A 14,830-nucleotide genomic window follows, 5' to 3' on the forward strand; every position below is an offset into this window, starting at 1 on the left:
GAGCAGTGTTTTGGGCAAGAAGTGGGGTTTTGCCTGCTCTGCCCTCTGATTCCTGCCCATCTCTCTGGTAGCAAGGTCAATAACTGCGGCTGCACTTGCAGGACGCTGGAGTCTGGGGCTGTAGTCCATTGTCTCCTGAAGCTTTACTTTGTCCCCCAAGACACCACGGGGACATTTTACAGATGCAACCAAGATGTGAGGAGAGGAAATCACTCAGCTAAGAGAACTTACAAACAAAGGTAGAATCAGGACCCCGATTTGGCCTCCGGACTACTGAGTGCTACTTCCTGCCCTGGGCTGCCCCTTGGGGGGTGGAGGGCGGGGGTCCTGTAAAGAACAAACAGTCCCCTATCAAGGACTCCACCCCAGGAAAAGGTCTTCTCCCTCGCGAGACTGATGGGGATTCTCCAGGCTTTCTCCTGTTCCCTGCCAATATTTATTTCTGGAGAGCTGGTTCATCAACAACATTTGCTGACAGTATCCACTTGTTTTCGCCGTCTTCCCAGAATGGAAGAAAGGACTTGACGGGATCCTCATTCACAGCAGGCTGGATACAACACACATCTTCAGAAGCAGCATTTCTAGGGCTAACAGGTTTTGTTCAAGGAGGAGGAGAACTGGGAATAGATGATGGAAACAAAACACCATGAAGGTTTCTGGAAAGAGACTTACTGTGGCTAATGGCCCTGGTCAAAAGCTTTCTTGGAAAGTACAGTTTTCCACGTGTTTGATCGCGTCTCTGCTGTGGATAATCCTGTAGGCACAGCCTTCTCAGGGCCTACCCACGGCTGGCAGGTTCTCTGACGCCAAGACCACAGAGTCCAGGGAGAGCTGAGCATGCGGCCAATGTGACGAGGTCCTCATGGACATGCAGACTACAGAAAGCTGTCACTGCACACCAGAGGAGCCAGCATCCGTCACACGTGACCAGTGTTCACATACTGGGGAGGGACGGCACAGTGCTTCTCTGCTCTTGGATTCTAGGAGCTTATGGACTCGGCTCATTTTGGTCCCTTCAAGGGAACTTGGGTGACTCCACTTTCAGAAAGCGTGAGGGGGAACTGCTGTGGCCACCCACACTATGTCCCTTTAACTGTAGCTTTAGGTACAGGCTGCCCATGCTGGCTGTCTGGCTGGCTGTCTGTCCTGTGGGAATGGACTGAATGTTTGTGAAGTCCTAAACCCTTATGGCAGGGAATTAGGAGGCTGGGCCTTTGGGAGGTGACTAGGCATGAAGGTGGAGCCCTCACAAGTGGGATTAGTGCCCTTAACAAAGAGATCTGAGTGCTCCGTGGCTCCCTCCCCACCACAAGGGGACACAATGGAATCAGAGTCTACGGTCTAGAAGAGGCCCTGAGCAATGCACCACACTGGTGCCATGAGCTGGGCTTCCGGCCTCTGTGAGCATAAGAAATAAGCACCTGTTGTTTCTGAGTCCCAACGTCTATGGTGCTTCGTGACACCACCCTGCATGGACTGCAACACCAGCTCCCAGCAAGTAGCACGGTGCCGAGCTGCAGAATGTGGGTTCGGTGCAGTCAGCCACCCTGCCAGGAGGTGAGCAGAGCACAGGGCACTCGGGGGGACTCTGAGAGCCTCGGGGAGACACCGCATAGCAACCCACAGCCAGTTACAGACACCCAGGAAGGGGCCTGTGCCTCGAGAAAGGTTCACTGCTGGTTCCCGCATGTGGAGTTGGCTGCCGAAGCTCAGGGAAGCAAATCTCAGCCAGACACTCTTCTGCGTCCTGCCTTGGCATTCTGCAGCGGGGGCTGGTAGCTGGACGGCCGGTAGAACGTCCTCTGGGAGGCATCGGTGTGGATGTCGCCGAGGAAGAGCTCCTCCACCAGGTGGTCTGGGCTGTGCTGTGGGTGCTGCTTCTCCACCCAGATGAGCTGCAGCTCATGCATGGCAAAGCTCACGGCTGTGGTGCACTCACAGCCGTTCTCCTCCAGCCACAGGTCATAGGCCACGTCCTGCACCCAGGGGCCCCTGGTTCCCAGGAAGCCCGGGCAGGTGCGGTTCACCAGATGGCTGAGCTTCTCGGCTGCTGCCTCCTTGTGGCTGATGACCTGGACATTGTGCAGCTGGTAGTCAGCTTCAGTGTCCCCTCGGATGATCCAGGAGGCCTGGCGGAGGCGGATCTTGCCCCGGATGATGAGCGTGTAGGTGGGGTCTGTGCACCGGTTGCTGCCATAGTAAAACTGGTAGGCCTTGAATGTGTTATTGTGGTAGAATCTGTAAGATCTTGTGATGAACTCAGGGCCTGACCTTACTTCACAGACAGTGGAGACCAAGTGGCCCTCGATTGTAGGCGGCATCTGCACAGTGATCCGTGCACCATTGTGGAGATGTTTGAGCATGTGATAGCACTGCGACTCCTTGAAAGCCCTCCAGGCACTTTTCTCTAAGGACCTAGGATGTGATCGGCTGTCTGGATGAAGGAGGGCAGAACCCTCTCCCAGCCCATGAAGCAGGAGGGCCAGGAACAGGTATCTGAGCAGGAAGAGGCGCGGACAGGACATCTCCAGTGCTCCTCGGAGCCCTTCGCTCGCCGGCCTCCGATCGCTCCCGGGAAGCTCGGCGGCGCTGCGACGGCGCCCTGCCCTCCCCCCCCCCCCCCCGTCCAGGCCCCGGTGAGCGCTCGGCCACAGCCCGCGTGCGGCCGGGCCAGGCCCAGCTTCAGGCGGCCGCAGCGCGCCCCATGCCGGGCGGGCGCGGCGCGGGGCTGCCGGGCGCGCGCTCCCTGGGCGTCGTCGGGCAGCTGTGGGCGCCCGGTCCCCGTCCGCGTCCCCGCCTCGCCGCGTCCCGCCCCGCGTCCCGCTCTGGCCGCCGCGCGCGCCGCTCGGAGCTGCAGTGGCCGCCACCGCCGCCGCAGCTGCAGCGTCTCTTCATATTTCCAGAGCGCCGCCGGCGGGGCGGCCAGGCGGTGACCGCGTAGGAGCCGGGGAGGGGTCGGCCGGGAGGCGACGCCGCGCCACCGCCCCCTGGCTGCCGCCGATGTGTCTATTTTAGTCAATACCATTCTATTTTACTTACTATAGCTCTGTAATATAGTTTGTAAGAAAATACTGTGATGCCTCCAGCTTTGCTCTTTTTGCTCAAGATGGTCTTGGATATTTAGGGTTTGTGGTCCCATATAAGTTTTAGGATTATTTTTTGAATTTCTGTGAAAAATAACATTGGAATTTTGATAGGGGTTGTATTGAATTTATAGATTGCTTTGGCTAATATAGGTATTTAACAATATTAGTTCTTCCAATCCATGGAATATACAGGGTGTCCCAAAGGTTTCCATACATAGGAAAAATGAACAAACTCATATTTTATATTATATTTTAATATTGTATATGTACATATTAATCAGAGAAATATTTTATAAATATTTTGTCAAATTTTGTAATGAGCATCTTGTAAAGAAAGGTATGTTTATCTACAATTTCCCATTTTCCCTGTGTATATACACATGGTGACCTTTGGGATACCATGTATTTCCATTTTTGTGTGTCTTCTTCAATTTCATTCATTAAAGTTTAATCATTTTTCAGTGTACAGATCTTTCACCCCTTCGGTTAGATTTATTCCTAAGTGTTTTTTGTAGCTATTTTAAATGGATTGCTTTCTTAATTTCTTTGTCAGATAACTCATTATTAGTGTACAGAAATGCTACTGATTTTCATGTGCTGATTTTGTATCCTGTAAGTTTACTATACTCACTTATTAGATCTTAAAGGTTTTTGGTAGTGCTTTTAGAGTTTTTGATATATAAGATCATGTTATCAGCAAACAGAGACAATTTGAAATCTTCCTTTCCTATTTGTATGCCTTTAATTTCTTTCTCTTGCTTAATTGCTCTGGCAAGGACTTCCAGTATTATGCTGAGTAGAAGTGCCAAGACTAAGTGCTATAGTTTGGATGTGGTTTGCCTCTACCAAAATTCATGTTAATATTTAATCCCCAATGTAGCAGTGTCGGGAGGTCGGGTCTAATGGGAAATGTTTGGATCATAGGGGGTGAATCTCTTGTGAATATATTAATATCCTCTCTTAACGAAGAATAAGTTCTCGCTCTTTCAGGAATAGACTAGTTCCCTGCCAAAGAAAGTTAGTAAAAGGGTTTGGCTTCCTCTGTTTCTCTCTCCTGCTTCCTCCCATGCCTTTGTATGTGCATACTTGCCTTCCACTTTTAGCCTTGACAGGTAGCAGCATGAGGCCCTCATCAGAAGCCAAGAAGATGCTGGCACCATGCTTCCTGTACTTCCCGGCCTGCATAACAATGAGCTAAATAAACCCCTTTTCTTTATGAACTACCCAGCCTCAGGTATTCTGTTATAACAATACAAAATGGACTAACACAATGGGACTCCTGGTCTTGTTCTTGATCTTAGAAGAAAAGCTTTCGACTTTTCATTCATGAGTATAATGTTAGCTATGGGCTTGTCATATATGACTTTTATTATGTTGAGGCACATTCATTCTGTAACTACTTTGTTGTGGGTCTTTATTCCGAAATCATGTTGAATGTTGTCAAGTGTCTTCTCTGCATCTAATAAGATAATCACATGGTTATTGTCCTTCATTCTCTTAATGTGATGTATCACATTTATTGATTTGCATATATCAAGTCATCTTTGCATCCCAGGGATACAGCCAGCATGATCACAGTGAATGATCCTATCAGTGTGCTGTTGAATTTGGCTTGCTAGTATGTGTATTTAGGATGTATCTATGCACATCAGGGATATTAGCCTATATTTTTCTTTTCTTGTAACATCCTTGCTTTGTTAACAGGGTGATAGTGGTCTTGTAAATTGGGTTTGGAAGCATTCCTTCTTCAATTTTTTGTAAGAGTTTGAGAAGGATTGAAATTAATTCTTTAAATGTTTTGTGGACTTCACCTGTGAAGGCCCAGGTCATGGGCATTTTTTTGATGGACAATGTCTTTCAAATGATTCAATCTCCTTATCATTACTGGTCTGTGATATTTTTTAATTTTTTCATAATTAAATCTGTACAGGTTTTATGTGTCTAGTAATTTATACATTTCTTCTATGTTACTCAATTTATTATAATATAATTGTTCACAGTGATCTTTTACATTCCTTTGTTTTTCTGCAATATCATTTGTTATGTCTCCCCTTTCCTGTCTGATTTTGAGTTTCTTCTCTGTTTTTCTTAGTGGATTTAACTAAGAGTTTGTTGTTGTTGTTGTTATTTTTTAATCTTTTCAGGAAAAAAACTCTTATTTAGTTTTTATGATTTTTTTTCTATTGTTTTCTGGTCTTCATTTTATTTATTTCTTTGTGATCTTTGTTATCTCTTTCTTTCCGTTAGTTTTGGCATAGCTTGTTCTTTTTCTAGTTCCTTGAGGTGTAACATTAGGTTGTTTGAGAACTTTCTTCTTTTCTGATTTATTGCTATCAATTTCCCTCTTAAAACTAATTTGTTGCATCACATAAGTTTTGGTATGTTGTATTTCTATTTTTGTTTGCCTCAAGATATTTTTGGTTCTCTTTTTTATTTCATCTATGACTCATTAGTTGTTCATAAGTTGTTGTTTAACTTCCACATGTTTGTGAATTTTCCAAGATTTCTCTTATTACTGACTTCTAATTTCATGTCATTGTGATCAGAAACTAATTCATATGTTTTCAATCCTCTTAAATTTGCTCAGATTTATTCTGTGTCCTAATAGCTGATCTATTCTGGAGAATATTTGGTATGCAGCTTAGAAGAATGTATATCTGTTGCCATTGGATGAATGTTCTGTATGTGCTTATTAGGTCCATTTGGTTTTAAGTGTATTACAAGTCTAGTGTTTCCTTTTTAATTCTCTGTCTGGATGATATGTCCATGGTTGAACATGTCATATTTAAGTCCCCTACTCTTATCGTATTTCAGTCTATCTCTCCTTTTAGATCCTTTAATATTTGCTTTGTGTATTTAGGTGCTCTGATGTTTGGTACATATATATTTACAACTGTTGTACCCCTTCATGAATTACCTCTTTATCATTATATAATGTCCTCCTTGTCTCTTTTTACAGTTTTGCCTAATATAAATACAGCTACCTCAGCTGCCTTTTGTTTCCATTTGCATGGACTATCTTTTTCATCCCTTCATTTTCAGTCTATGTATATCCTTAAAAGTGTGGCAAGTCTTTCTAGGCTGTATATAGTTGGGTCTTATTTGTTTATCAATTCAGCAACATTATGTCTTTTTATGGAGAATTTAATCTGTTTACATTGAAAGTAATTAGTGGGAAAAATAAAGTAATTATATATAGGTAAGGACTTTACTGCCATTTTGCAAATTTCTTTCTTTTTTCTTTCTTTCTCTTTCTTTCATAGATTTTTTTTTCTTTCTCCCTTTCTGGATATCTTCCTTTGTGGTCTGTTGGTTTTCTGTGGTGCTATGCTTTGAATCCTTTCTATTTTTTGATTTGTTCATCTACTACAGATTTTTCCTTTGTGGTTACCATGAGGCTCTCAAAAAACATCTTTTAAGGCTTGGCATCTGTAGCTCAGTGGTTAGGGTGCTGGCCACATACACTGTGGCTGGCCAGTTCAAACATGCTCAGGGTCTGCTAAACAACAATGACAATTACAACAAAAATAACAACAACATATAGCTGGGCATTGTGGCGGGCATCTGTAGTCCCAGCTATTTGGGAGGCTAAGGAAAGAGAATCACTTAAGCCCAAGAGTTGTAGGTTGCTGCGAGCTGTGATGCTATGGCACTCTACCAAGGGTGACACAGTGAGACTCTGTCTCAAAAAAACACCCAAAAAACAAACAAACAAAAAAATCTTTCAATAGGCTACTTTTCAACAGTTAACTTTGATAACAATTTAACTTTGATTCCATACAACAATTCTACATTTTTACTCCCCCATCTTATTTTTTTAGTTGATGTTTTATGAGCATTTTATGCTTTTGATGTCAATATTTACATCATTTTGCAGTTTGTGTCCCTTAATGATTTATTTTTGCTATAGTTGTTTCAAATAGTTTTGTCTTTTAATGCTCATACTAAAGATAAAATTGTTTTATACCATTGCAGTAATATAGTATTCTAAACATGACTATATATTACTTATAACTTTGAGTTTTGTGATTTGATAAGTTTTATGTTACTAATTAGCAACTTTTCCTATTAGCTTAAAAAAAAAAAAAAAAAACTTTCCCTTTAGTAAATTCTGTAATGCAGGTCTAGTGATGATAAATTCCTTTAGCTTTTGTTTGTCTAGGAAAGCTTTTCCTTTTTCCTCATTTCTAAAGGATAGATTTCCTGAGTATAGTATTCTTTGATGGCAGTTTTTCCCTTCAGCATTTTGAATATATCACCCTATTCTTTTCTGTCTTACAGGATTTCTTCTAAATAGAAAGATAAATAATTTTGGGCGGCGCCTGTGGCTCAGTGAGTAGGGCGCCGGCCCCATATGCCGAGGGTGGCGGGTTCAAACCCAGCCCCGGCCAAACTGCAACCAAAAAATAGCCGGGCGTTGTGGCGGGCGCCTGTAGTCCCAGCTGCTCAGGAGGCTGAGGCAAGAGAATCGCGGAAGCCCAAGAGTTAGCGGTTGCTGTGAGCCGTGTGACGCCACGGCACTCTGCCCGAGGGCGGTACAGTGAGACTCGGTCTCTACAAAAAAAAAAAAAAAAAGAAAGATAAATAATTTCATGATAAATAATTTGTTATAAATTATTATTATTATTATTTATATAATAATTTCTGCTAAATAATATAAATTTATAATTAATAATAAAATAAAATAATTAAATTAATAATATAAAATTATATATTATATATTTATAAAATATAAATTTAGATAATTTCTGCTAAATAATATAAATAATTTCTGCTAAATAGAAAGATAAATAGTTCATGATAAATAATTTGTTAAATTTTGCTGCTCTCAGAATTTTTTCTTTGTCTTTGATTTTTGGTAATTTATTATGTTTCATAAGCTCCTCTTTGAGTTTAGTTTTATTGGAGACCTTTGTGCTTCCTGTACCTGGATGTTGGCATTTTTCCCCAGATTTGTGAAGTTTGTAGTCATTGTTTCTTTAAATTTGTTTTCTGACCATTTTTCTCTTTCTTCTCATTTTTAACTTCTATTATTCAAATATTAGTTCTCTTGATGATGTTCCATAATTTTTATAAGCTTTCTTCATCCCTTTCCATGTTCTTTTTTTCATTTAGCTCCTCTTACTATATAATTTCATATGATCTATCAAGCTCACTGATTCTTCTATTTGACTGAGTTTGCTGTTGAAGCTTTCTATTAAAATTTCCAAATCAGTCATTATATTCTTCATCACTAGGATTTCCATTTGTTTATTTGGGGTTTTATTGTTGTTGTTGCTATTGTTGTTGTTCTTTGGTCCAACTTTTCATTTTATTTGTGCATTGCTTTCCAGATTTTATTTAATTTTTGAACTATGTAATTTTGTAGTTTGCTGAACTTCCTTAAGATAATTATTGTGAACTCTTTGTCTATCATTTTACGGATTGTTATTTCATCAGGGTCTATTATTGGAAATTAAAATTATTGGAAATGTTTCTTTTGATGGCGATGTAACTCCTTGATTCTTTGTAATCTCTGTGTCCATACATTGGTGTATGTATATTTGACAAGACAGCCTATTTGGCCTTTACATGTATTCTTTGAGTAAACCTTCACTATTTTGTCTATCCTGTGATTTTGGATGGGCTGGCTGCTAACAATCCCAGGCAGGCAGACCTTGTTCCCAAGTTCTCTAGTGGTTGGGCCATTATCTTTGATCCGAGGTTGAGTGGGGCTGCTGGCTAGGCTTCACTGTCCAGCAAACCCACTAACTGCACTCTGTCTGAAATCAGACAGAATTGCTGGCTGGGCACTGAAATTCTATCTGATGAGAAGGGTCACAGGGTGCATTTCTAAGCTATATAATACTATTGGAGTTCTGCAATTGGGTTAGGATGCAGACTGGGCTTTAAGGGTAGGCAGAGATATAGCTCCAAACAGATAGGTCCACATGCTATGCTCCATAAAAGTGCACAGTGGTGGTCGTGGTGGGTATATCCCTGCCTGGACAGTAACTTGATATATATTTAACAGCTAAGGACAAAACGAGACTCAGGTGGAGGGATTAGAAATCAATATTTCAGGCAGATGGAAATCAAAAGAAAGCAGGGGTCACAATTTCAAGATACATTGGGCTTCAAACCACAAAAGATAAGGAATGATAAAAATAAAGTACTCTATTTTCTTGTCAAGGGAACAATACCAGAAGACATCTCAAGCCTAAGTCTTTATGCACCCAAATTAATTAAATGTTTCCAGATTTACAAAATGAACTCTAACAAGTCTGAACAATATAATATCCTATAACAGCATAATTTCTGGGGACTTCACACCCTATTGACAGAACTAGACAGACCCTCCAAACACAAACTGAGCAAAGAAACGATCGAATTTAACATGACTTGCTCGGCAGAAATTCACTGCAGTGACAACTTCCTGCCTGGGCCAAGCCTGTGTGGCCATTTTTTGAATTTGCCACTATTCTTATTAATTTGTAGGAGTTGTTTATATATAGTCTAGCTATTCATTCCTTATCACATATATGATTTACAATGTGTTCTCCCATTCTTTTCACTCCTTTGATAGTATCCTATAAGGCACAAAATTTTTTTAATTTTGATGAAGTTTAATTTATTTTTTCTTTTATTACCTATGCTTTTGGTATTATAAGCAAAGAATCATTGCCAAATCCAGTGTCACAGAACCAAAAGCTTTTTATTGAACAAAGTGAGTTTTAGAATGTCATCAATTTCCAACAAATAAAACTTTAACATATTCATTAATACTCAAATTCTACAATATAGTTAGATTGAAATTAAAGGGATAAAAAAAGATATACCATTCAAGTATTAACTTTTAAAAAGCAGAAGTGGCCATACTGAGATAAGTAGACTTTAGAGCAAAGGAAATTACTAGAGACAAGGATGAATGTTACATAGTGATACAAGGATCGACCTTCCCAGAAGACACAGCAATCTAAATTGTGTATGCTCTAAACCACAAAGTTTCCAAATACATGAGGAAAAAAAAAGTGCTAAAAGGGTAAATAGACAAATTCAAAATTATATTAATATTTGGGAATTACCACACTCCCCTTTTATCAACTAATAGAACTACTAGACAGAAAATTGGTAAAGCCATTGAAGAACTCAGCACAATCATCAACCAATAGGATCTAATCAACATATGTGGAACACTCCACCCAACAACAGCAGAATATATGTTTTGTTTTGTTTTGTTTTGTTTCAAAAGCTAGTAAGACATTCACAAGACAGACCACATCTTGGCTCATAAAACAAACTTCTACAAACTCAAACTATTTGAATCATACAGAGTATATTCTCTGATTATAACAGAATCAAGAAAGTTAAATAACAAAATCTCCAAATAGTTGGAACTTAAATAACACACTTCTAAATAAATCATGGTTCAAAGAAGAAGTCTCAGGAGAAATTTTAAATATAATAGAACTGAATAAATATAAAAAATACATGTCAAAATTTGTGAGACATAGTTTAAACCACGGGTTCTCAAACTGTGGCCCACGGACCACATGATGCAGTGTAATTGTATTTGTTCCCATTTTGTTTTTTTACTTCAAAATAAGATATGTGCAGTGTGCATAGGAATTTGTTCATAGTTGCTTTTTTTTTTTTTATACTATAGTCCGGCCTTCCAATAGTCTGAGGGACAGTAAACTGGCCCCCTGTTTAAAAATTTTGAGGACTCCTGGTTTAAACAGTGCCAAGAGGGAAATGCATAGCACTAAGTTCTTCCATTTAGAAAAGAAGAAAAGTCTCAAACTAGCAATGTATGTTCTTAGCTCAAGCAGCTAGAAAAGTACAGCAAACTAAACCCAAAGCAAGAAGAGGAAGGAAAAAATAAAGATAAAAATGAGAAAATTGAAAGTAGGAACACAATAGAGGAAAATCAATTAAACCAAAAGCTTTCTTGTAAACAAAATCAATGAAATCGATAACCCTTAACAAGACTGATGAAAATAAAACAGAGAATACATGAATTATCAATATCAGGAATGAAACTGGGGATGTTATTATAGATCTTGCAGTCATTAAAAGGAAAACAATAAAGAACTACTACAAATAATTTCATGTTTTACTTCTTAGAAGGGATTCAAAAATTTAGAAAAATGAATAATTTTTTAAAACTATAAACCATGAGAACTCAATCAGAATGGGAGATGATCTGACTAGTCCTATTACCAACCATTGAAGAAATTAAATTTATAATTTAAAAGCCCATTAAAAATACGTTCAGGGTCAAATGATTTCACTAAATAATTCTATCAAACATTTAAAGAAGAATTAACAACTATTTTATATAATCTGTTTTCCCATAAACAGAAGATGAAGAAACATCCTTAATTCATTTTATGAGGGCCTGATACCAAATGAAACACAGTAAAAAGGAAAAGGTAAAGCTCATGCCAATATCTCTTATAAACTTCAATGCAAAAACCACAACAAAATTGAATGTAAGTAGGTATAAGAAAAATTATACATCACGACCAAGTGTGATTTATTCTAAGGAGGCAAGGCTGGTTCAACATTTGAAAATCAATCAATGATATCACTTCACTGTATTATAGATAGGATCATGTCATTGGCATTTTATAAAATATAACACCCATTCATTACAAAAACTCAAAGCAAGTTAAGAATAAAAGAGAATTACTGCAATGGGATAAAAGGCATCTATGTCCATTATGGTGGCTCTCACCTGTAATTTAAGGAGCTCAGGAGGCTGAGACAGGATGATTGGTTGAGGCCAGGAAGTCTAGGTTTCAGTGAGCTATGATCTCACCTCTGTACTCCAACCTGGGTAATATAGTGATATTTTATCTCAATTTTTTTTTAATTAACTAGGCATGGTGGAAAGGCCTATACTCCTAGCAACTTGGGAGGCTGAGGCAGGAGGATCAGTTGAGCCCATGAGTTCAAGCCTGCAGTGAGGTTGATGACACTACTGCACGTCAGCCTGTGCAACAGAGCCAGAGAAACTTTGTCTCTAAAAATAGCATCTACAAAAACTCTGTAGCCAATACACTTAAGATAAAAGACTGAATATTTTCCCCTAAGATCAGAAATATGGCAAGGAAATCTATTCTCACTACTCTTACCAACATGGTACTGAAAGTTCTAGCCATTGAAATATGATATGAAAAAAAAATAGATGGTATGTAGATGAGGATGGAAGAAATAAAATTTGTGCTATTTGCAGAAAATGTGATTATTTACGTAGAAAACTCCTAGACATGATAGGTAAATTCAGCCTGGCCACAGGATACAAGATCAACTAGAACATAAACTCACACAAACATGCCAGATGATTTTTTTATAGGTGCACAAAAGCAATTCAGTGGAGGAATTATAACCTTTTCAACAAATGATGCTATAAAAACTGGGTGTCCACAGTAAAAAAAAAAAAAAATTGACATCAAGTTAAACTTACATTTTATAGAAAAATTAAATCGCAGACTTAAATGTAAAACGTAGAACCATAAGAAATACTTTTAAAATTGGAGAAAATCTTCAACATTTAGGGCTAAATAAACATTGTGAGACTTGACACCAAAAGCAAGATCCATAAGATGAAAGAATGATAAAGTGAGCCTCGTCAAAATTAGGAAGGTTTGTTCTGCAACAGTTCATGCAAAGAAGATGAAAAGACAATCCAGAGATTGGGACAAAATATTTGCAAATCATATATCTTACAAAGGATATTTTCTATGCTCAGGAGGCTGAGGCAAGAGAATCGCTTAAGCCCAGGAGTTGGAGGTTGCTGTGAGTTGTGTGAGGCCACGGTACTCTACCAAGGGCCATAAAGTGAGACTCTGTCTCTACAAAAAAAAAAAAAAAAAAAAAGGATATTTTCTAGAATATATGAAGAACTCTTAAAACACAATAGTTAAAACAAAACACACCTCGAAAGAGTACATGGGCAAAGGAACAAACATTTCACCAAAAAGAAAAAAGAAAAAGGGTACAGAGATGGCAAATCAGCATATAAAAAAGATGTTCAATATCATTAGCCATCAGGGAAATACAAATTAAAGCCACAATTAAATATGACTACACTAGTAGAATAGCTAATATAAAAAATTGTGACAACACCAAATGCTGCCAAATATGAGGAAAAAATTACATTGCTGTTGGAAATGCAAAATGGTATAGGCATTCTGGAAAACAGTATGGCTGTTGTCACGATACTAACTGTATTTACCATATGCCCTAGCAATTGCCCTCTTGAGCATTTATTCCAGAGAAAAATTATGTTCCCACAAGAACCTGTACAGGAATGTGGATAGCAGCTTTATTTATAATAACAAAAATCTGGAAACAATCCTTCAACAAGCAGTTCAACAAGTGAACGGTAAACAGTTTACTGTTGTGTTACCTCCATACCATGAATACTACCCAGTAATAAAAAAGAACAAACTATTCATTACACACAGTAACTTGAATGAATCTCAAGGAAATTTTGCTGAATCAATAAGAACAATCCCCAAAGACTGCATTATTGTATAATTTCAATAGAATATTCTTAAAATGACAAAATTGGAAAAAACAGCTTAGTGAGTATCAGGGATGGGGGCTCTTCCCCAGGTAGGTGTGGTTATAAAAGGCCATAAGAAGGACGCTCTGCTAAGTTCAGTTCTGTATTTTGACCGTCCTGGTGATACATGAAGTTACACATGTGAAAAACGGTATAGAACTAATTACACAGAGACAGGAAGGGGAAGAGAGGGAGGGCCAGAGTGGATTGAGTACTGGGGAAATCTAGGTCAGGTAGGTGGATGCAGCCTGGTTGCCATATTCTACTGTAGCTTTGGGAATTGTTACCAGTGGGTGAAACTGGGTAAAGGGCTCACAGAATCTCTGCATGTGAATCTACGATTGTCTCAAAACACTTTAATTTTTAAAAAATGTATGAATGCTTCTGGGCTATATATGTTTTAAAATAAAGTACAATACTCTTAAGAATGCAAATGCCAAGGGGCAGAAGGCTATTTCTTAAAAATTTAAGAAGGCACCTAGCCTGTAAGTGCCAGCCCTTCATCTAAGGCCAAGAAGCAGAAGGCTATTTCTTAAATTTAAATAAACCTCCCACCCCATAAATGCCACCCCCTCACCTGGCTGTGGGCGACGTGATGTGTGCTACATAGCGTTGGAATTAGGTGTTCGGGAGGGAGTGGCCCTGGCTTCTCCGTGTTCAGGTATGAGTCTAGGTGGTGTAGAGATGGGCGTTGGTGTGACAGCCAGCCAGGGCAAGGGGCAGGAAGAGCGAGAGCTATGCCTCCCCCACTGTCAGGGAGGGGGCCGAGGAAGGTGCGGGCAGAAAGCCAGGCGACGGCTTGAGGAAGGTGCTGGCGCCTTGGCGCCTCGGGAACCCTCCCGCTTCCCCTCCAGGAGAACACGGGCGATGGCTTAACAGCCCCGGTGCAGCGACTGAACCCCACGGTCCAGAAGGAAAGGTGAGTGCGGGACTGTGGCTGCAGGCGCGGCCTCTGGGCAGCGGCCCAGGGGCGTGCGGAGCTGAGCGGCTTGCAGAAGCGGCGCCCGGTCTTAAATGCAGCGGAGACGCCAAGAAGACTTCCAATGCCAGCATCTCTGCGGCCCGGGGGCGTGGGGCCGCCCGGAAATCCTGGCGGCGCCAGCCGAGTAGCGTCTGCAGGCCGGGGGCGCGCACACGGGGCACGTGGGTTTGTACGCGCACACGAGGGGCACGTGGGTTTGTAGGAACC

At 40.3% G+C, this 14,830-nt stretch overlaps 1 protein-coding gene across 1 annotated transcript; it reads right to left on the reverse strand.

The window, feature by feature from the left end:
* Positions 1-1,724: 1,724 nt before the first annotated feature.
* LOC128591330 (protein APCDD1-like) lies at positions 1,725-2,895 on the reverse strand. The gene is made up of 2 exons (XM_053598823.1): positions 2,817-2,895; positions 1,725-2,596 (listed from the first exon to the last, which is right to left on the reverse strand). The coding sequence occupies exons 1-2, from the start codon at positions 2,893-2,895 to the stop codon at positions 1,725-1,727; spliced, it is 951 nt and encodes a 316-aa protein (XP_053454798.1).
* Positions 2,896-14,830: the final 11,935 nt, after the last annotated feature.

The sequence above is a fragment of the Nycticebus coucang genome, chromosome 8 (genome assembly GCF_027406575.1).
Source record: "Nycticebus coucang isolate mNycCou1 chromosome 8, mNycCou1.pri, whole genome shotgun sequence".
Taxonomy (NCBI): Eukaryota; Metazoa; Chordata; class Mammalia; order Primates; family Lorisidae; genus Nycticebus; species Nycticebus coucang.